Source organism: Triturus cristatus, chromosome 2_1 (genome assembly GCF_964204655.1).
Source record: "Triturus cristatus chromosome 2_1, aTriCri1.1, whole genome shotgun sequence".
Lineage (NCBI taxonomy): Eukaryota > Metazoa > Chordata > Amphibia > Caudata > Salamandridae > Triturus > Triturus cristatus.
Window position 1 is genome coordinate 1,182,258,004 of NC_140581.1, and position 22,509 is coordinate 1,182,280,512.

The 22,509-nt window shown below is 46.3% G+C and overlaps 1 protein-coding gene across 2 annotated transcripts in view; it reads left to right on the forward strand.

The window, feature by feature from the left end:
- The window catches only part of DNAH6 (dynein axonemal heavy chain 6), a 2,458,578-nt gene that overhangs the window by 712,908 nt on the left and 1,723,161 nt on the right, over window positions 1-22,509 (forward strand). For both annotated transcript variants that reach the window (XM_085636629.1, XM_085636630.1), the window contains exon 21: window positions 5,703-5,822. In XM_085636629.1, the coding sequence (XP_085492755.1) occupies window positions 5,703-5,822 (120 nt within the window). The remainder of the gene's footprint in view (window positions 1-5,702; window positions 5,823-22,509) is intronic.

The window sequence follows — 22,509 nt, forward strand, 5'->3', positions numbered from 1 at the left end:
AGAAAGGGGCAAGAGTGGTGCAGAAAGAGGGAAGAGAGGTGTAGAAAGAGGCAAGAGAGTTGGACAAATAGGGAAGAGGGGTGCAGAAAGAGGCAGGAGGGGTGCAGAAAGAAGCAACAGAGGTGCTGAAAGAGGCAACTCCCTACTACTCTTTACTACTCACTCTACTACTCACTCTCTACTACTCACTCTCTACTACTCACTCTCTACTACTCACTACTACTCTCTACTACTCACTCTCTGCTACTCTCTCTACTACTCTCTACTACTCACTCTCTACTCTCTACCTCTCTACCTCTCTCTCTACTACTCTCTACCTCTCTACCTCTTTGTACCTCTCTCTATACGCACACTTATGCACATATATATATATGCATATATATGCATATGCATTTATATATATGTATGTGTATATACATACATACATATATAAACATATATATAATCTGCATAGCTATATAAATACAAAAAATAAATGCATGCATACATATACATATGCATATATGCATGCATATGCATGTTATGTACATGAAAGTTTGAAAAACACTAATAAAAGCAAAGCTAAAAAGCCACCTAATTACAAACAGAATTGCTTTAACTTAAAAGAGGGCGAGACCTATTGCATTTCAATGCTTGTTTACTTTGGTTCCATCTAGAAGCCATTCAGATGTGTCACACATTGGACATAAATTCTGAATGGTAGCACTCTAGTTGCTCATTAGACCACTGTAGTAAAGCTACTGCTCACCAGGGAAGTCTGCTGCTGGTATTGAAAGTGCATGTTTCAGTCTGCATGTCAGAATTTTTTTATAAAATAGAAGAGGATTTGAGAAGTCAAAATGTGCCCTAATTTTTCTTTCTGCAGCACTAATCACGCTTTCTATGGCAAAATGAACCCCCTCATGTTGTTCCTCTTTACATTAAATGTTTTAAGAGTTACCACTTTATTCCAATCAAGATGGCTTCAGGTGTGCCATACATTTGTCATAAGTACGACTGTTAGCGCTCTAGTTGTTCTTTGGAATACTTTGGGAAGCTGCAGTAGAACACAAAGGAATCAACTGACAGTCTCTGCCCTTGTTGGATGTACATGTTTTACTGAGAATGTCAGACTTCATTCTCACATGACTGAGAAAGATAATGTGAATTTACAGAAATATGCTCTCAGTTTAGCTTATAGATCACCTTCCAAAACTCTGTGGGAAAAGCAAGAGAAAATAGTTTTCTCTCAAACATGATTCATGATATCTCAGCAGAAGGCTTTTTCACATGGTAAAATCACATTAGAACATACCACAATTCCTAAAATGAGTATGGTACCATCAACAAATGATTTATAATGTAACTAAAGTCTTAAAACCTTCTATTAACTGCAATGCTTTTTAATGAGGTGCTATCATGTATATTGGTCCCAAGATGGCTGCCAACACTTCTTGGATGAAGTGCTGACAGCCAATCAGATCTCACGATGAGATGTGTGGTTAGGCTCCGCCCAGATATATATGTGATTTTACTTTTGATTTTCTCAGGAACTACTGAACGGATTTACACCATTTAAGCAAAAGGCACGACTCTGAACCAAGGTCTACCTTTCTGCCAAATTTGGTGTAATTCCGTTCAGCAGTTTGGGCTGTAGCTGCGACTGAAGGTCCCTATGGAAAATTGCATGGGGAAAACATGTTTTGGGACCCCCCTTTTTTCTCGGCCCCCGCTTGAAGAATCACCCCGAGAATTTCAGGATAGGAGCGGACCGGAGCGGGCCACGAGTTTTGAAAATTTCGCGAAGATTCGTCAACCGGCGCCAAAGTTATTCTAAATAGAATGTTGCGGATTTCCTATGGATAATAGGTCCTAACTATAACTACCTACTGGCGACCGCCAGTAGGTAATATATATATGTATACATCTTTGTAGAAAATTTTTATACAGCTGGCACAATTGATGAATATCTATACGAGATTCAAATCTGTTGGTCTCATTTTAACTTATTGACAGTGCATTATGTAATCTTCAAGTGGTCATTTTGTTTAAACAAAATCCTTTATACCGGGGAGACATTATTGTTCATCTTTCTTGGTGTACGGAATATGTCTCCAGTTTTTGCGTTGATGTTCATTCATCTTGATATAATGGGAATGAGTTCTGAGAGTCCTTTTTGGATTTCATCAGGACAGTTCTTTCTCTAATATGTCTTTATTGTTGTAAAGAATGCGGATTACATGGCTTTTGCGTGCACGTGGCCCTTTTGGTCAATGAGTTCTCTTTTTCCTTGGGGGATAGAGGATAATATCTGATAATTGTCAGATTGTTTAGGGATTTACCCCTTTTCCCTAAAGGTCTGATTCTTTGGGGCCTGTAGGGTTGTTTATTATTTATGTGTTCTGTGACAGTGATCATGGATTCTATTAAGAGCCAAGCTCTTGTTCTGCTATTCCTATGTACACCGACCTGTTCTCTTTGAGAACGTTTATAGGCTTAGTTCCAAGTTAAGGAATCTACCACTAGACTGTGTCTCTACCTACAGAGTTCTTCAATCTGTGGGGTGCGCCCCCCTGGGGGGGCGCAACACCATCCCAGGGGGGGCACGCACTGCACTGTAAAATCTTACCTTTGTTTAACTTATACTGTGCTACGATCGCAAGTTGTCACCCATTTCAACTGGGGATTTTTGATAGTACAACTCTGGAGCAGCAGCAGCTAATCAACAGGTAGGAATGTCGGATTTGCGGCATCATGCCTTGGTTGGCCAGGAGCTTGCGGCGTTTATTCTCCGCTCCATTTTGGACATCTCTGAGGCCCTGGGCCGGGCCATGGCTTCCTCGGTCGCTCTCCGTCGCCATGCTTGGCTTCGGGACGGCGTTTTCCCTGAAAATAATCGAGAGAGGCTCATTGATCTCCATTTGAAGGCAGTCTGTTGTTCCATGCCCTGGCCGACTCCACCATTCAGAGACTCTTGGCAGGGCTCCGTCCTCCTCCTCCTCTGTCCCCTCCTCAGTGACTTCTGAGTTAGGGTTGCTTTTTGGCCTTTTTAGGTCGGCTGTTATGGTTGTGGAGTATATTTTTCTGGCCGCTTACGTCCTTCCTTGGGACTTTGGCATTGTTGGCTGCTGGACGGCCCTTTTGTTGTTGTGTGTGAGTTTTGCAGGAGTTGTTGCGCAGACTTGGCCCTGAGATTGGGCCTTCTGCTTTGCTTTGGCTGCTGTGAAGCCTACAGCGGGGATGCTTTTTCCCTGTGGTTCTTTTGTTTCTTCCTATGCTGTGGAAGTTCTTTCAAAGAGGGTTCACATATCTTGGGACTTCACGTGCCCTATGTGGGGTTATGGTAGCTGTCATATGGTTTGCGCTCTGCTGGAGGGTTCTGGTCGCCTTCGGGTACCTGTTCTCCATGGTGTTTACGTAGGTTGCTTTTGCTTCCTGAGGTCGTGTGTGCGGCCACTCGTGGTGGTGGCCCGAGCCTCTCCTCCTCTCCCTGCTCCTGTTCTGTGGTCTGGGATGTCCCTGTGTTCTCCCTTGCCAGGTGTTGCCTACTTGGCCTTCCTGGGGCCTCGGCTGTTCTTCTTGCTTCTGGCCTTGACTGCCGGCATTGCTCTGGCTAGCAGGCTGCTCTCCATCTGGACTGGGCTCGCCTTCTTCTCCATAGTTTCCTTGGGCTCTCTAGGCTTCTTCTTCTTCTTCTGGCTTCCTGTCTTGGCATTTGGCGGAAGCTATGTTGCCTTGTGGGGGAGTGGGGTGCTTCGGCCTCTCAGCCCTTGCTCTTGGTTCCTCTGCTGTGAGTGTACGAGCATCTTCAGCCTTCTTTCCCTCCTACATCCCCTTGGGGTCGGTGGGGTTCTGCTTGTGGGTGTTCCCTTGGCCTGGCAGGGGCGAGGTCCTACCTGGTCCACAGATCTGGTCCCCTGTGGGGCCCTCTGTTCTGCATTGGCTGGTGGGGTCCTTTCGCAGACCCTCCTTCCCAGGGGGTATTGCTAGGGTATCTATTCTACGTGAAGGAATCTGCGGCTAGTAGTCTCTATCAGATGTACGAGTTACTTACCTTCGGTAACGATGTATCTGGTAGAAACGATTCTAGCCGCAGATTCCTTCACGGCCTGCCCTTCCTCCCCTATTCTGTGAGGACCCTTGGGTTGGTCTTCGGTACTCACCTCCCGGTGGGGGGCTGTGTCTCCTGTGAGTGCCTTCCTTGTTCTTGACGGGTTGCTCCCTCTGGGGGCGGTTCATTCCTCCCTTGGTTCTTTGGAGGATGGGGTTTCGGTGAGCCGGTGCCCTGGTGCTCTGGCTACTCCAGGATGGGGGGGGGATTGCTTCTATCCTTGTCCTCCCTTCCCTCCCTTCTTCCATTGCTATCCTCTGGTTTGAGGGTCCTCTGGCCATGTCATGCCCTTGTCCTTGTAGGTGGTTGCCCTCTAGGTTGGGGTGGCTGGGAGGGTTGTTGTCCCTGTCTGTCTTGGGACTGGTCCCATTCCTTGCTCAGAATGAGGTGGGTCGGCTTCCTACGTGTGCCATGACTTTTATGCCTGTTCTTCCCTTCTGGGCACAGGGATGGGAGGCTGTCTCTGTGCGGGCAGGGTGGCTGCGCAGGTTTCTGCTTGTTCTTCTTCTTTTCCTGCCCTTGGGGTCTGCGGGGTTGGCACTACCCTGGTGGTGTTGTTAGTCGCTGTTTCTTTCCCATTTTTTCTACTCTTCGCACACTGTTTCCATGCTCCCACAGTTTTTTATCTGGTGGTTCTGCGTTGTGGTGTGGAAAAGTTCTCCGAAGAAAACTGACATGGGCGTGCCGGGCGGGTCTTATGTGACCTCGCTGACGTCACGTACGCGGACGATGCCTGGGCAGAATCGCGTGGTGTTGCCCCGCCCCCAGCGAGCAGGGATGCTGTGGCAAAAAGTTTCCGGATCCAGTCTCACGCCTGGGGATAATTCTACGTGAAGGAATCTGCGGCTAGAATCGTCTCTACCAGATACATCGTTACCGAAGGTAAGTAACTCGTACATATGTAAGGGCTAAGAGGGGACAACTATGCCTTGCCTTCATGGACCTAAGTTCCTCACTCATCAATGTTGACAGAGGCAAGCTCTGGTCCAAATTTCTGGACTTGGGGTTAGAGGCAGGAGTAGTGTATGTCCTAAGCCAACTGCATGAGGACGTTGTAGGCTGTGTTAGGTATGAGCCCAATGGGGAATGTACCCCCTTCAATTAACATCAGGAAGGGAGTACTTCAAAGCTGTGTCCTTGCCTCATTTTTGTTTAGCATTTGCATCAATGATTTGGAGAAACATCTAGGAGAGATTGTGACTGATCGACCAAGGGCAGGGTCAAGAGCTATTCCCGTATTAATTCACCCATATGACTGCATTCTCATGTAGAGAACAGGTGTGGGTCTCCAGAGACTGTTAGAGGGGTTAATTGTGTTTTTCGGTTCCATAGGGCTGCAAACTAATAAATCAAAGTCGTGGATAAAAATGATGTATGGAAACTAGTTTATTGTTATAAAATACACATTTTTACTTCGATGCTCTAAGAGCGGTTATTGTTTTCGGTTATTTCAAAAAATGTGTGTCTTTGCTAGCATGAAGCAAGACATATTTAGCTAGCTTTTTTCTTATTTATATTGCAATATTTTATTTGTTTCAATTATTTTAGAACTACTCTTTTGGTTTAAACGTCATAGAACATATTTCCACCTGAACACTATTTTGTATTCTAGGTTCTTCTTGATGACAGCACAATAAACATATCAACTATCGCCTCCTCAAGATATGTGGGACCCATAAAAGCTCGTGTTGATGAGTGGCAGAAACAGCTATCATTATTTAGTCAAACATTGGTAAGTTGAACAGTGTGTGCTTATACATGTAGAACTGTATTTTAACACACTTTGTTTTCCATTAAGTGAAATATTACTAATATTGTTTGAAACATTGGGCACATGGAAATTCCCTAAAATATATTTTTACAGTCACCAGTATAGTTGACAAAAATGACAGAAATCATGACTCCTTGGTATTCCACAAGATAGTTGTATTTTCTATCTCTGTTTAAATGTGTTTTTATTACTTCAGTTCAGACCTGAAATTACCTCTGAATCTAATGATTTAAGAAAGTTTTCCTCTTGAATTTCTCTCTGTCCATTTGTATCTTCCTTAAAAGGGTAATGTGAACTCTTTGTTATTTATACATGTAAGAGGACACCAAAAAACTCACTTGTAATTACCCGCTGCTTCATTCCGGAACTGCCAGTACTCCCATTATCGCTAATTTGTGAGTTAGTCTCAGCATTTATATGTGGAAAGTAATCATGCTTTCAGTGGCATTTCATGTAAATGACAAAGTGTAGTAGCACCAAAGGATGGGGCATGTCTAACAATGGTTGTAAAATGTAAAAGATTTTACTGAAACATCGCATTTCATAAAGGCACAAAGGCTCTCAGTTGCTCACAGAGCGGGTGTGGTCTTCAGGGCCCTATTTCTGCCCCTGAAACTACAATCAGCAAATTCCTGGTCTGATTGTTGATAAAAAATGTCCTAGCTAATGTGAAGGAAAGTTTCAATTCTATTAAGGATACGGAGGAGAGGATTATGTATTTCTGTCTCCACATTATACCGATAGCTGCCATAAGAAAACATTAATCAGCTACATTTCCCATGAAGATAATACAAAACCAGATGTCTAAATCAACCATTCAAATAATGTTCAGTCTATGACATCTTGCTGCCAATGACCTTCCTCCTCTTTCTTCATCCCATCTAAATGTTATGCGCCCATCCTGATCACACTCCTCTTTCTGCTCCCTTCCTAGTAAACAGAAAATCAAGGGATTAACTGAATGAATATTATTTTCAATTGTTAATCAAAGTTAACCAAGCCTCATAAACACAGTGTATTTTCTAGTCACAACCTACAGATACTGACGTAATACTACCACAAACACTACAATTGTGATTGGTGTCTTTATTGAGATATAATACCTGTAACTCTTGGGTGGGTTCATCACATATGGGGTGGATAATCATCGCCTCCATGTCCTTAATAGAATTGAAACTTTCCTTCACATTAGCTAGGAAATTTCTATTCTATGTCACAACCTTAGGCTCATATTATGCCAGTGTAAAGCTTCTGAACCCCCACGGATGCCACACTGTCAATTGCTTTAAAATAGAAATGTTTGAATTTGGACTCAGGCGACAATGTCAGCCACTTTCATAAAAGCCGATAAATGAGCTCTCAAAGCAAAAGTCTTGAAGGCCATAGCACCCTTGGCAGAGTGGGCCCTAACAATAGACAAGTCATAACCTGCTTCTTGCATCACCCATCAAACCCATTTAGCAAATGTTGGGATGAAGGCGCCTTGAAAGGTTTTTTGATTGCAATAAAATGTTGTTGTACCCCAGCAGGTCTGAGATCTTCATTCATGTTCTCACAATCTTTAATGCATTGTACAACACACAGTTAGGCATATCTTTAAATTTTGGGTATGATACAACCCTGGCATTACGTTTCATGCATCTAGAAATGGTAAAAATCACTTTGTCTGCAGTAAATGTCCTATTATTTCCAGTGCGCTGATGTCCAATATTCTTTTACAGGATGCCAAGCAAACTGCATTGATAACTTTCCAGTCAATTCCTTTCTGTTGGCAAGAGAGGAAGAGATTAGGGGCCTGACTGACATTCCACATGCCTGAGTACTTAGATGCAGGGGGAACAGAGTCTGACTCCTCTAAGCAATCAACACACCATAGGATCCAGGTTCCTTTCCAAACACCAATAGGCCCATCTGCGCTATGCACTGTGGTGTTTTGTTGAACTGGGAGATACACTGCTTTTACCGTTATCCGGTGATCTTTGCAGAAGATCGAAAATTAATTTGCCATTTCCACCAGCACTCTTGACCTTGTACCTCCGAGGTTGTTGATGTAACGTACCACTGAAACATTGTTCGTGTTCAATAGTACACAGCATTGTACCTTGTCCTTCATCCAGCATCAGACTGCCAAGTATCCTGCCACCAGCCCCAGACAATTGATATGAAGTCATTACTTGTCTTTGGACCATGTTTCTCCTGTGGATAGTTCCCCGTGCCTGGAGCCCCGACCCGATCTGCTGTCATCTGATTCTACTACTAAGTTCGGGATGTATCCGAAGATTGCTGCCTGTCCCTTGCCTCAATGTGATTTTTTTTTTTTAAACAGACTTTATTAAGTTTTCAAGTTACTTGTTCAAACAAATCTCAGGAAGGTTTTGCATCATATGAGACCCCCCCCAGATGCGTAAGACAGCAATGAAGCACAATAAACACAATCTCCTCAATTGCAATCATCCAGCATTATCACTTGTGTAATAGTAGAATAGTTTTCATCATAGGACTGGGCCATCCTCTAGCTCTCTGCCCCTTGCTATTTGTCAACATAATAAAATATTATCAATCTCCTTGAAGCTCTTCTTTAATTGCAGTGCTCCCTGTACAAGTCCATTGCCTCGATGTGATATAGCTACTGGGTAATCTCCTCCTTAGCTTCTTGAGATAGCTCTATCCTCTGTAGTTTAACCCTTTGCATAGGTGAGCTATCTTTAATTGTTGCAAAGGTCAGTAGTGGAGCGATCCTGGTAGTATTGCTTGTATCGATGACGATAGGACTTGCACCAATCAGGCAAGCTGATGAAGACATATCTTGAGGTTGTTCAATGCCTTGTTGATTTCCTTCTTGAGACTAGTCATCTTTTTATTGTGAAGTTTCAGGATTTCTCATTCCAAGTCTGTCAGGAATCCCAGGAATGTCTGTTGAGCAGGTTTCAACAGCGATTTTTATTGTTGAATAAGAACTCCAGATCATGTGGAAGAGACACTGTCACATGTTGAAGTGTGTCCTTCGAGCTGTTCATTAACAATATGTCATTGAGGTACACTATGAGCCTCACCCATCTCACCCTAAGGAATTCCATGACCAGACATGGAGGTTTTGTGAATCAAAATTGTGCGGACAACCGTCTCAATGGAAGTGTGGCAACCCCCTAGAACTTATGCTGTCAGGCAAACTAAAGGAATCTGTGATGTGGGGCAAAAATAGGTACCACTATGAAGGTGTCCTTCAGATCTAGGGAAGTAAGCAAACTTATTTGGACATGTACTGAATACACTTGAGAGCTGTACGGAACACACACAGACCCAAAGAAACAGAAATGAATTCGTGTTGCTGGATGGAATAGTATTAATTATTGTATGGAAAACACCGAAGTGTTTACAGGGTAACCCAACCAGAGTACACATACAAAATGAAACAATTAGTGAAACAGTGGTTACTTGAACAAAAAATCACATATAACAGATATATACAATAGACAATACATAGAAATCATAAACAATCAGATCCAACTTGAAGTACATAAACCACTATAGGCTGTAATTTCCTTGTTCTATATGTGGATTTGCACGGAAGCATAGGACAGGTAACGTCGACGTTTCGACCCAATATGGTGGTGCCAACTAGTATGCATCAAAGGGGGTCTTCATCAGGACAAAGAATGGGTTGGGGACCTGGGACAACGATTTAATTAATTGGAAATAGATTCGTCATCTCTCTTATGCAGGCAGCCGACATCTATTTTGGTAGTGAATTCTGCAAAAATTCTGAAGGACGGTAATTTTGATTTGGAAAGAAAAGTGGTGCTGTCACAACAATCGCCACGTACTGGGACAACGATTTAATTAATTGGAAATAGATTCGTCATCTCTCTTATGCAGGCAGCCGACATCTATTTTGGTAGTGAATTCTGCAAAAATTCTGAAGGACGGTAATTTTGATTTGGAAAGAAAAGTGGTGCTGTCACAACAATCGCCACGTAATGGAGTCCGCGAACTGGACGTCTTTATCCGTCAAAGGCTCAGCTGCAACTGACTTGCGGACTCCATTACGTGGCGATTGTTGTGACAGCACCACTTTTCTTTCCAAATCAAAATTACCGTCCTTCAGAATTTTTGCAGAATTCACTACCAAAATAGATGTCGGCTGCCTGCATAAGAGAGATGACGAATCTATTTCCAATTAATTAAATCGTTGTCCCAGTACGTGGCGATTGTTGTGACAGCACCACTTTTCTTTCCAAATCAAAATTACCGTCCTTCAGAATTTTTGCAGAATTCACTACCAAAATAGATGTCGGCTGCCTGCATAAGAGAGATGACGAATCTATTTCCAATTAATTAAATCGTTGTCCCAGGTCCCCAACCCATTCTTTGTCCTGATGAAGACCCCCTTTGATGCATACTAATTGGCACCACCATATTGGGTTGAAACGTCGACGTTACCTGTCCTATGCTTCCGTGCAAATCCACATATAGAACAAGGAAACTACAGCCTATAGTGGTTTATGTACTTCAAGTTGGATCTGATTGTTTATGATTTCTATGTATTGTCTATTGTATATATCTGTTATATGTGATTTTTTGTTCAAGTAACCACTGTTTCACTAATTGTTTCATTTTGTATGTGTACTCTGGTTGGGTTACCCTGTAAACACTTCGGTGTTTTCCATACAATAATTAATACTATTCCATCCAGCAACACAAATTCATTTCTGTTTCTTTGGGTCTGTGTGTGTTCCGTACAGCTCTCAAGTGTATTCAGTACATGTCCAAATAAGTTTGCTTACTTCCCGACAGAACCATTGTTCTTTGCTTTCACTATTATGCCCAGGTTCTGAGGGTTACTGGGTTACCCCATTATCTTTAATGGTCCTTCAGATCTAGCCATGTCTTCCAGTCTCAGAGGATGGTTATTCCCTCCATCTTGTAGATCACCTATCCATTAACTCTCTCAGGTTCCTCACTGGTCGGTGGCCCTTGTCCTTTTTTTTTAACACCAAGAAATTGTTGCTAAGAAAACCTCCTGGGTGGATCCGAGTCTGTAAAATGACCCCTTTGGGAAGAAGTTAACTCACCTCCTGATCTGTAAGCTTAGAATCTCTGCCCGAGAGTATGGTGGACCTTGGTGTCTGCCACTGTTTGGGTGATGCATAGAAATCAATGCAGAACCCTGAAAGCATCTAGAACCCAATCGAGAAAATATTCCTAGGCAATAAAATCACACTTGGAACTCATTTTCTTGTTTTTAATTATTTTTAGGTTTACCTGTGGCAACTCCTGACGAAGGCGCTGCTGGCGCCGCAATGCGCGTCGAAATTTTCTGCCACCTTTGTTTTTATACTGTATTGCGATTTTAATGTCAAATTGTATTGCAACACTGGTTATGTAACGTCATCAAATTGATGTCTTGTTAAACAATTATTCATTGTATTTGAATGTTAAGTTTGTTTTTAATAATTAAAAATAATTAATTACATTATACATGATAGTCACACTGAACTCTATTCTTGCATCGAATCTGTTCCATTGTGAGAGACTGTATATTGCCTAGGAATTTTTTCTCGATTGCATATTTGCCCTATCCTAGGAATTGTATTCTAAACTACAGGGGGTCCTTGATATTCACATTTAGTATCTAGAACGCATGCATTGTTGGAAACCTCCCTCATTTGTGGATACATTTTGCTAACCACCCTCTAATTTGAACCTCTGAAAGGAAAATTAAACTCACCAGAGTAACTTACATTGTTGCTGGTAAAATTAGGGCCACAGAAGGAACCTTGATTCCTGAGTCCCTTGTAGGTCCCTCTCAAGCGGAGAAACCCCCTGATATTTCTTTGACCTTGCCATTGGCCTCTTTTAGTTCCTTGTCCCCTCTGAGGACCTTAATAGTGGAGATGGCTGGGTGAGCCTTTCCTTCCTTTCCCACCAACTCTAAAAATCTTCTGTCCAAAGATCTTCTTGTTAGAAGCTTGCAATTGTCCGATGATGTGAAGGTAGACGCGTACTTCCGCTGGTCCGTAATAAAGGGGTCTCCCTAAAGGCCCCCATGTGCTACACAGCTGGCCTCAGAAGAAGCTAAATCCCCAAGTTTGGGGTCCACTTTGATCAGAAATATTTGCTACTTTCCGTAGAAGTCACACAATTTGCGTTGCCACGTAAAATGATGGCTCTTTGTGCCCATCCATATAGAAATCTCTGGGTAAATGAGTGAACCAGACTCATTGGCCTCCTGTCATGTCTAAAATATTTGTCAGAGGTTCTGCGATGGCAAGTAGTGTTTCCTGACGCTTCCGCTAGGACCAATTTATCACTTTCTTGGGATCCTTCATAAACTTTCCCAAAAATGTGTCCATTCTTCCGTCTCTCCAGTGTTGACCTGCATCAATCCGCTTGAAGGTGGTTTCTAACCTCTTTGTCGAGTGGCTTCTGAAGGCGCCCGGCAGCAATTATCTACCTTATTCATGAGTCCATCCTGAGAACCTGGGATGGAATATATTCTCACTATCCAGCATGTCAGATGGTAGCTTGTCCTGCTGTTCCTACTCCCCCAGTTTAGTGTGCTTAGGGACAGGAGCTGGCCCACAAGGCCTCCCACTGTCCCACTGTCCCACTGTACCCAATGTCAGAACCATATTTTGAGTCCTCGCCTCTGGATCCATCATCAGAGTCAGGGGATGACATAATAGGAGAGGCTGGATTCGCAGATTTAGTAAATATTGTTCCCCCCGCACCCTTCTGGGTCAACTTGGACCATGACAGACAGGCTTCCTTCAGTCTTTTAAAAGCGTCCTCCCAATCGGTTTGCTCCCTCTTTCTTTTGGCCTTAGTCTTGGTGGCACTCTGGCCGTCAGCCCTCTGGGGTTCAATGAGTCCCTTAGGGCTCTGAGGCAATGTTCCCTCTTATTTTTTTCCTCTGTGTGCGGTAGTGTAAGGTCTTTGTGCGCTGCAACCAAGGCTATGTGCGCCAGTAACCAGACCGCGCAAGTGGGTGCAGCGGCAAATATCACTCCAAACTTTTAATTAAAAAAGTGAAAAGACGGCGCATTTTATCATATACAGATCCACGTGAACGGTGTTAAGGCCTGTTTGAAACCGTCCCACATAGCAATTTGAAATCTTGGCAGCTATGTTGCTGTATTTCTTTTCTTGATAGAGCTGGGCTGCGGGGTGATTGTGTGCATTTGTTCAAGTTTTCATGTTAATTTCAGCTCATGATGGGTGCTGCGATTAACATCAAAACTTTAACAAATGCAGGAAAAATAAAATTATAATAAAGTTGTTATTATAATTTGACTTTTCGCAATTTCAGGGCCGGGTTAGGGTAGGGCCGCATCAAGCTTTCTATTTACGCATTTTAATGCTAGTGTCTGCATTACCGTATTAATAAAATGCATTAGTCACGTATTCTAGTGCCCCTCTGACAATACTGCAATTGAGGCACACTGCCAATGAGGCAGCACCAGAATTCTAAAATTGTCTAACATATATGAGCGTGCAACTGCGCCTTCAAATTTGAAATGCTATGCGTCAGAGATAGAATATTCATGAACAGCGCTGAGCAGGCAGGCCAGAATTTAACAGATCAATTAGCCGTGCCCCAATCAACCTTCCTGTGAGTCTACTCTGGGGGTATCAGCCATCACGTGGGTGATCCATGGAGCGGGTCTTGCCTGCTGTTTTCCCACAAGCACACTACCCTTTTGGTGACCAGAGGCACACACATGCTTCGAAGATTGGACACTCCGGCTGGTAGTAGCTTGGTTTTTCCCTCCCGCACTCTCCAGCAGAGCAGCCACATTACCTGAGCCTCTTGCGCAAGATGTTATAGTTTACAGCCTGCTGGGCCTATTCCCTCCTAAGCCCCCAAGTCAGCCTGGTCTGACCTGACCTCGTCAGAGCCGGTCGCTCCACCCGCCGCGTGGCTCCTCCTGAGTGCACCCCGTCCCCAGTGCTGCCGCCGCCTGTTCGCCGCTGCCCCTGCGGCTGAGGTTCTCTTTTCCCTCATCTCTCATTTGTATTGTTATTGTACCTGTATTTTCTTGTTTTTTCCCCCACTGTGCCCCTGACTCTGTATTTGCTGTTTTTCTACTGGTGTGCCCCTGTTTTTTTGTTTTCTGTAATCCCGCAGCCTTTACCGCTGCTCCACCCCGCTCCCCGCTCCCTGCCGCTGCTCTCCGTGGCCCTGCCCCTTTTTCTTCTGTACCCTCTCTCATTGGCCACCCCGCTCCCACCTCCCAGCTGCTCCGCCCTCCCACTTCGCCATTTATGGCGGGGACCACGCGAAGGCGCAGCGGTCACGCGCAGCGGGCGCGCCGATTGCACGCCAAAGGCAAGCCCGTCTACGCCCGTCTGCGCCTGGACCGCGCCCAGCGCCAGAACCCCTGGTCCTCGCCGGACCCAGCCAACACGACAGAGATACGACGCCGCCACCCTCCTCGCTCTCAACACCGGCCGACAGCCAGCCTGCTACCTAGCCACCCCGAAGCGCACCCACGGAGCCTTCACCTGCAACGCCTGCAACTTCACCTGCACCCGCGAAGCCAGACCCCAGCAACAATCACCTCAAGTGCATCTTGCTCAACACCTGTTCCGTCCACAGACACGCCGTCGAACTCTGGAACCTCCTCGACACAACATCACCTGACGTCGCCTTCCTCACAGAAACATGGATGAACGCCTCCTCGGCTCCCGACATCGCCACAGCCATCCCGGATGGCTACAAGATCGCCCGGAAGGACCGCGTCAACCAAGCCGAAGGAGGTATCGCCATCGTCCACAGAAACTCCATCCGAATCACGACCAACTCCGATGACTCCCTCACCGCCGCTGAACACCTCCACTTCCAGATACACACCGACCCCAAGACCACCCTCAGAGGCACCCTCGTATACCGACCCCCAGGACCATGCACACAATTCAGCGAAGCCATCGCAGACTTCGTCAGCCCGCACGCCCTCACCTCCTCAGACTACATCCTCCTAGGAGACCTCAACTTCCACCTGGAGAACAACAACGACAGCAACTCCGCCACCCTGCTGGACAACCTCGCCAACCTCAGACTCAAGCAGCTGGTGAACACCCCCACCCACTACGCCGGCCACACGCTTGACCCCATCTTCACTTCCAGCAAGCACATTTCCTTCAGCCACTCCACCGAACTACACTGGACAGACCATAGCTGCGTCCACTTCAACTTCAGGAGAACCACGACCCACCACCACCCTCAACAGGTTCCCCGCAGAAGATGGAGCAAGATCACCGCCGTCCAGCTCACCACCTCCCTCAGCCAGAACCCCCCCCAACACTACGGACCCCAACGAAGCATCCCGCAACCTCACACAGTGGCTCACCAACTGCGCCGATGTCCTCGCACCACTGAAGAACCCTCCCAGCAGACACGGCAGCAGGAAAGCCCCCTGGTTCACCAACGAACTCAAAATCTCCAAGAAAACCTGCCGCACCCTCGAGAAAGCCTGGCGCCACGAACAGACTACTGATAACATGACAGCCCTCAAGAACGCCACCCGCAAACACCACCAACTGATCCGCACCACCAAAAGGACAGCATTCAAAGAGCGCCTGGACAACAACTCCCACAACAGCAAGGAACTCTTCAGCATCGTCAAACAGCTCTCCAGCCCCAGCGCCTGCAACAACGACATCACACCCACGCAGGACCTCTGCGACTCACTCGCCTTGTTCTTCCACCGCAAGATCGCCGACATACACAACAGCTTCGGCGCACAGGCCACGAACCCTATCACTGATCAGGCACCCCCCACCACCACCCTCCGCTCCTGGACCACGGTCAGCACCGAAGACATCACCCGCACGATGAACACCATCCACTCCGGCTCCCCTACAGACCCCTGCCCACACCACATCTACAACAAAGCCGACTCCATCATCGCACCCCAACTCCGGGACATCATCAACAGCTCCTTCGCAGCTGCCACCTTCCCGGGGAGAGCTGGAAACACGCCGAGCTCAGCGCTCTCCTGAAGAAACCCACCGCGGACCCCACGGACCTCAAGAACTTCTGCCCCATCTCGCTCCTCCCTTTTCCGGCCAAAGTCATCGAGAAGACCGTCAACAAGCAACTCTCCGCCTTCCTCGAGACCAACGGATCCCTCGACCCCTCGCAGTCCGGTTTCCGAGCTAACCACAGCACCGAGACCGCCCTCATAGCTGCCACCGACGACATCAGGTCCCTGCTCGACAGAGGGGAACCAGCTGCCCTCATCCTCCTGGACCTCTCAGCAGCCTTCGACACCGTTTGCCACCTCACCCTAGTACAGCGCCTCAGCAACATCGGAATCCAAGGCAAGGCCTTGGAGTGGATCATCTCGTTCCTCGCCGGCAGAACACAGAGAGTCCGCCTCCCCACGTTCCGCTCCACGGCCACCGAAGTCATCTGCGGCGTCCCGCAAGGATCATCGCTCAGCCCCACCCTCTTCAACGTCTACATGAGCCCCCTCGCAGCCATCGCACGCCAACACAACCTCAACATCATCTCCTACGCCGACGACACCCAGTTGATCCTCTCCCTCACCAACGACCCCGACACCGCCAGAGCCAACCTCCAAGAAGGAATGAGAGACGTCGCGGAATGGATGAAGCTCAGCCGGCTGAAACTGAACTCTGATAAGATGGAAGTTCTCATCCTAGGATCATCCCCCTCCGCCTGGGACGACTCCTGGTGGCCCCCGGCCCTGGGCTCCGCACCCAAGCCAACGGACCATGCTCGCAACCTGGGCTTCATCCTGGACTCCTCCCTCACGATGACCAAGCAAGTCAACGCCATCTCGTCTTCCTGCTTCAACACACTGCGCATGCTCCGAAAGATCTTCCGTTGGATCCCCACCGACACCAGGAAGACGGTCACCCAGGCCCTCGTCACCCACCAGCCGTCTGGACTACGGAAACACTCTCTACGCTGGATCCACAGCCAAATTACAGAAAAGACTCCAGCGCATACAGAACGCCTCGGCACGACTCGTCCTGGACACCCCCCGCTTCAGCCACACCTCCCCCCAGCTGAGAGACCTGTACTGGCTCCCCATCAGCAAGAGGATCACGTTCAGACTCCTATCCCACGCACACAAGGCTCTCCACGACACGGGACCCACTTACCTCAACAAACGCCTCACATTCTACACGCCCACCCGCCAGCTCCGCTCCACCAGCCTCGCTCTTGCCACCGTCCCACGCATTCACCAGACCACCGCCGGAGGAAGATCCTTCTCCTACCTGGCAGCCAAGACCTGGAACTCCCTCCCCACCCACCTACGGCTGACCCAGAACCATCTCGCCTTCAGGAAGCAGCTCAAGACCTGGCTCTTCGAACAGTAGCGGACCCCCCCCCCCCCCTCAGCGCCTTGAGACCCTACGGGTGAGTAGTGCGCTTTACAAATTCCATGATTGATTGGTCAGAGATTGTTGACAAAACAGTCAACTTCTCAGCCCCGGACGTGCCCTCTGAACATGTGTACTTTCATGAACTGAAGGCACAGTATTGGTCTTGTCACTTGATCCCAGGACTTGATTGTCGTCAGAGCGGCACACAAGTGTTTAAGTGCGACCGGCAGAGGTAGGAGGCGTTTTTAAAAACCAGCTTATAATCCATATTTTCAGACATTCTGTTTGTATGATCGGGGTTTAAAGCAATAATCGCTTCTATACTTCAAAACACTTTGTTTTGGAAATAATCTGCTTTGCCACACTTTTCGAATCATCGTCGTTTAACTAGTCTCACCGTCAATGACACCTTGCTTTACCACTCAAAAAGACAAATAGTTTTTTGGTAAAATGGACTTCAGGTCATTACCCAACCCTTACCTCAGCTACCACCTTCTCCACAAGGATGGGCGCGCCGCAGTCTTACTGCCTTGTCACACGGTAGCTGCTGCTGAGGGCACATCATTTCAGGGGTCAAGAATTAGGTTTTCAGGGAAAGGGACTGGGATTGGTAGTTCCAAGTGTACGTGATTCAGGACCCCAAGAGTAAAAAGTAGAGCTTTCATTAAAATACTCTGCATGCTGCACAGAGAAGGCAATTAAACATCTTTCAGCAATAGAATGAAAATGCAGCTCTGCCGGAGTTTTCTCCCCTCACTGCCAAACAAACTATGTCCATCCTATTCCCTTTCTTTTTTGTAGTGACTCTGTCCATTCATGTTGATTCACCTCATGCACTCTAGCTCAGCCATTCTAGTAGCAAGACGATCATTAACCCTTGAAGTAGTCTGCTTGCTTCCTAAAAGCACCACACATGCAGTGGTCGAAGTGGGCAGGATCGGCAGGGCACGGCTGCCCCTACTTCTTTAATTTGATAGATTTCGTCCCCCCTGCTTTTTTAGTTTAAACATGCGTCACAGGATGGCAGAAATAGCCAAGGCCCACAGATCCAGCTCGGTGTTAATGGCAGTTCAGGGCAGGGCGGGTAGAGAAGGAAAAGGACTCTGTCTCTTCCTTCTTGCCCAGAGAAGTGTATACTTCTGCTGTGCCACTGGGAAAAGCACTCACTGATTTCTGAATAATTGATGTAAAAGCGTTAAGGTAACCATGTTATTCCTACTTACATTTCACATGCTTTACTTAAACTTGCATTACCTATGAGTCTTTGCTTTGTCCATGATTTTGTTACTTTATTTCTTAGGAAGCATATTACTCTTGTCTAATGCGTAATTGAACTGTGTCACATCCAGGAGTTCATAGCGGGGCACAATTGGGTTGTAGCTGACGGCAGCGCAAATTTCTCTCAATGGGGCAGTATGGTGTTCAGTGGAGGAGATGATGTGGCACTATGGTCACAGCTGCCGAATTTGGAACTGGGGAACCAGGTTCAGCCTTCATGACCAGTCCAATAGACCACTCTCCTGAGGGAGCACATTCCCTTGCTAGAACTTAAAAGCCCTGGTGTCTTAGCACCAGCATGTGGACCCTAACGGTGGCAAATGTGATTTAACCTTAAAGGCCTGTCAACCACAATCCATACTGAAGTTCACCGCTAGTATTGCGGGCAGGCCTATGAAGCAGCACACCCTAGCGCGATAGTTAACGAGGTCACAGGACCCTTGAGCAAGGTGGCTCTAGGGCGGTGCGATCACACCGGGCGCTGACTTCGGGTGAGGTGACATGTTTGCAAGTATATTATGTTTCTAAAAGCACTTGCTGCCTTCTTCCTGGCCTCCAGCAATTTTAGGCAACAATAAAAATGTCATGATAACTCCAGTGATTAATGTCCTAGAGAGAGATGGAGTTTTGTCAAGTGTAAGTTTTGACTCATGGAAAGGAAGCGCAGAGGGCTAATTTGCCTGCTGCAAAGAACATGTACCATCCAGACCACAAAGTGCACATAATGTAAATAAAAAAAAACACAAGCGGTTTCAGCTGAAGCAGCGCATTTCCGGCCTGCAGTAAGAGAAACTCAATTAAGTATATAGTGCTTACAGACTAAATAACAGGTTCCATGTAACAACCGAAGTAAAGGGGCCAGTATCCATGGGAGGTTACTAATGAAGACAAGGATGTACTAAGGAGGGACTAACAAGCCTATTAATGAATCTGAAGGCAGCATTTAGGAAAGACAATGACACAAGCCAATGAAAAATATGGGCGGAGAGTGGGCGCTGCTTCTCTGCCATACTCTACTACAGCAGTCTCGCAGAGCGAGCAGTGCATGCGCGCTGACGCTAGGCTCGACCTAAAAAGGTAAAATAGGCCTTAAAGTGCGCTTTAAGGGCTACGTCTATGGTTGCATGGTCATATAATCAGAATGTAATGCCCTCTATGGGTTGTTTTTATGATTGCACTTGACTGGTTTAAAAGTCTAAAACAAGCATTGCACATGCAATCGCATGTTTATCTCTACTACAGCGGAAAAAAATGTCATTGCCACTTTCCCAGGGTATCATTTTTAATCACTTGAAAAAACCAGGGCCCCAGTACTGAGACACGTGAAATTGAGGCCTCGGTGGATGCTGGAGTTCACTTTAAAATTTCGGCAAATAGTTCTTGTGGAAAATGTGTTGCCATATAAAAATTGATCATGTTAGAGTTACAGTACAGATGCATAACAGCTGCTTGAAGATGCCGAGTGTGCTACTTTGGCAGCATTTTTTTATTTTTGAGAAATTAAATTACATGGTTGTAGTAGACGCCTTTCCTGATTATGACTCAGGATATGGCAAATGTCTTTGGGAATTCAATTGCAGATTAAGTTTTCAAGCTGTTAAAGTATACGTTTTCATTTTTTATCTGAAAGGGACAATGAACGCAGTTGAATCGTGTAAAGCTAACTAATGGATTGTGTATGGGACATAATTTGGAATATATGTCTTCTACAAAGCTTTATTTCAGTTAGACATCACCCCTGATGAACCCATCCTTTTTAAACACAATTAGATAGCTCGAGGGTGAGCGGCTGCGTTAGACCTGATTAATAGTCGCCGGCCCCAGTCCAACTTTTATAAATGTTTAATCTGAGACGCACAGAATAAGCGAATAACAACTTTTATTTTAAAGCAAAGGCATCTTTCGATTTGTGGTCTGTGCAACAGACGCCAAGTAGAAGGCTTAGTGGGTCGAGCACCCACTGGCCAAATGGGTGTAGAACCTGAGGCTAACAGGTTCAACCCCAAGCAGTGCCTGCTCAGCCTTTCATCGTTGTGAGGTATAAAAAAATCACGAATGTCATCATTATTTGCGTAAGAACTCTAATTATACTCGGAGCAGTAGACAATTTAGTTTGTGGTGTGTACTTTATAAACGGTTAATTAGAACTATCTCTATTAATTTTGAAAATTCAACCGTCCCCCCCCTCGCCCCCCCCCTCCAATACGGGCAGTTTGATTTTTAGGGTGATATTTGGTGCATGTTTTTTCCCGTTGCTCTCTCAAGATATATGTAAGAGAAAGACAAAAGGGGGAGAAGAAAAGTGCAGCGTAGTGAGGGCTTTGTCTGCGCCTGTGTGACAAGTTGCAACTTAGCCCTCAGAGTGGGGTCTTACTTGCATCATTTTCTGCTCTTCTACGTCATTTGAAAGGCTCTCTGCAAGTCTGGAAATCTGCCAAAATGTGAAATCGCTAGAGACTTAATGTCGACCCCAAACACACAGATACACTGGAAAAGATAAGGAAGAACCGGAGGGAACATGTCACAGGTGTGGCGGCATACAGCCTATGTGTGCTGAGACAGGGGCGGATGACATCAGAGGCTCCAAAAGGAAACAAGGATGGATTATCAATACCCCAAGTCTGCTGTGTTTCCCTCTTGATTGCTGGCGGTATTGGTGGTGGTATCGCGGATGCGCAGGAAGTCCCTTGTTTACGTTGACTCTCATGGAGTGACATCTGGCTGGCTGCTCAGTATCTCATTGCTCCAGCCTCACCGCCCTATGCCCTCCTTGAGAAGAAGCCAATACTCATTCAGAGTCGATGGCCTTCATAGCTCCTAGAAACAGGACCTGCTGCAGAATCCGCGCTTCAATCTGTCCAAGGCTGGCCTGCAGGGAGAGGCGGTTGTCACTCAGCATGTGGGGAGCGGGAGGAGGCATTCTTAAACGTAGGCACTGCTCCCGGGCTGCTAAATATATACCACTTTGCACTGACAGAGCTAACTCTGTCTGAACAGGACAGCACAAAAACACAGGAATAAATCTGTGCAAGCAGCTGAGTCTGCGACAACAGCTTACAAAACAAGATAAATGCACGCGCAAAAGGCACCTACAAATGCCGCGTTTGTAGGTTCTGCATTTCTTCTCTTAATAGAGCACAGCTGCGGGGTGATTGTGCGCCTTTCTTAACGATTTTATGTTAATGGCAGAGCCCTTCATGAGCTGCAATTACCATGAACACTTTAAAAAAGGCACACAATCACCCGGCAACTCAGCTCTATTAAGAGAAGAAATGCAGCAAGTCTAGAAACACAGCATGTGCTTTTAGGTGATTCTAAAAACACACGCTGTGTTTGGTGCTGCATTTCTTTCGCTTTCTAGAGTGTTGCTTCCGGCAGATTGTGTGCTTTTGTTTAAAGCATTCATGTTAATCGCAGCTCCTGATGGGCTCTGCAATTAACACGAATACTTAAACATAAGCAAACAATGAGCCCCGCTCTAGAAAACAAAAGAAATTTAGCAAGTGCTCCCTCCTTGGGAGGGAGCACTTGCTAAATTACTCTTCCTCTGCAAGTTTGAAATGCCCGTTTTTCGCGCTGCAGTGGCGGTGCCAATGCTCTCAGGGATGTGTGTGCGCGCTCGGGGGCACTGATGTGCGTGCGCGCGCACAGCTGCGGATGTTCGAGGGAACACTGATCTGAGGTATATACACACATACGCACACATACAAACACACATATATATATAGTACAGCGAGAGTGAGTTGAAGGGAATAGAGTGGAATGACAGAGTGAAGTGGGGTAGGGTGGAGTTGCATACAGTGGAATAGCGTAGAGTACAGTGTTGTAGAGTGTAGTGGTGTACAGTGGAGTGGCGTACAGTGGAGTGGCATTGACTGCAGTGGCATACAGTGGAGTGGCGTACAGTGGAGTGGCATAGAGTGCAGTGGCATACAGTAGAATATAGTATAGTAGCATACACTGAAATAGTGTACAGTGGAATAGCTTACAGTGGAGTGACATAGACTTATAA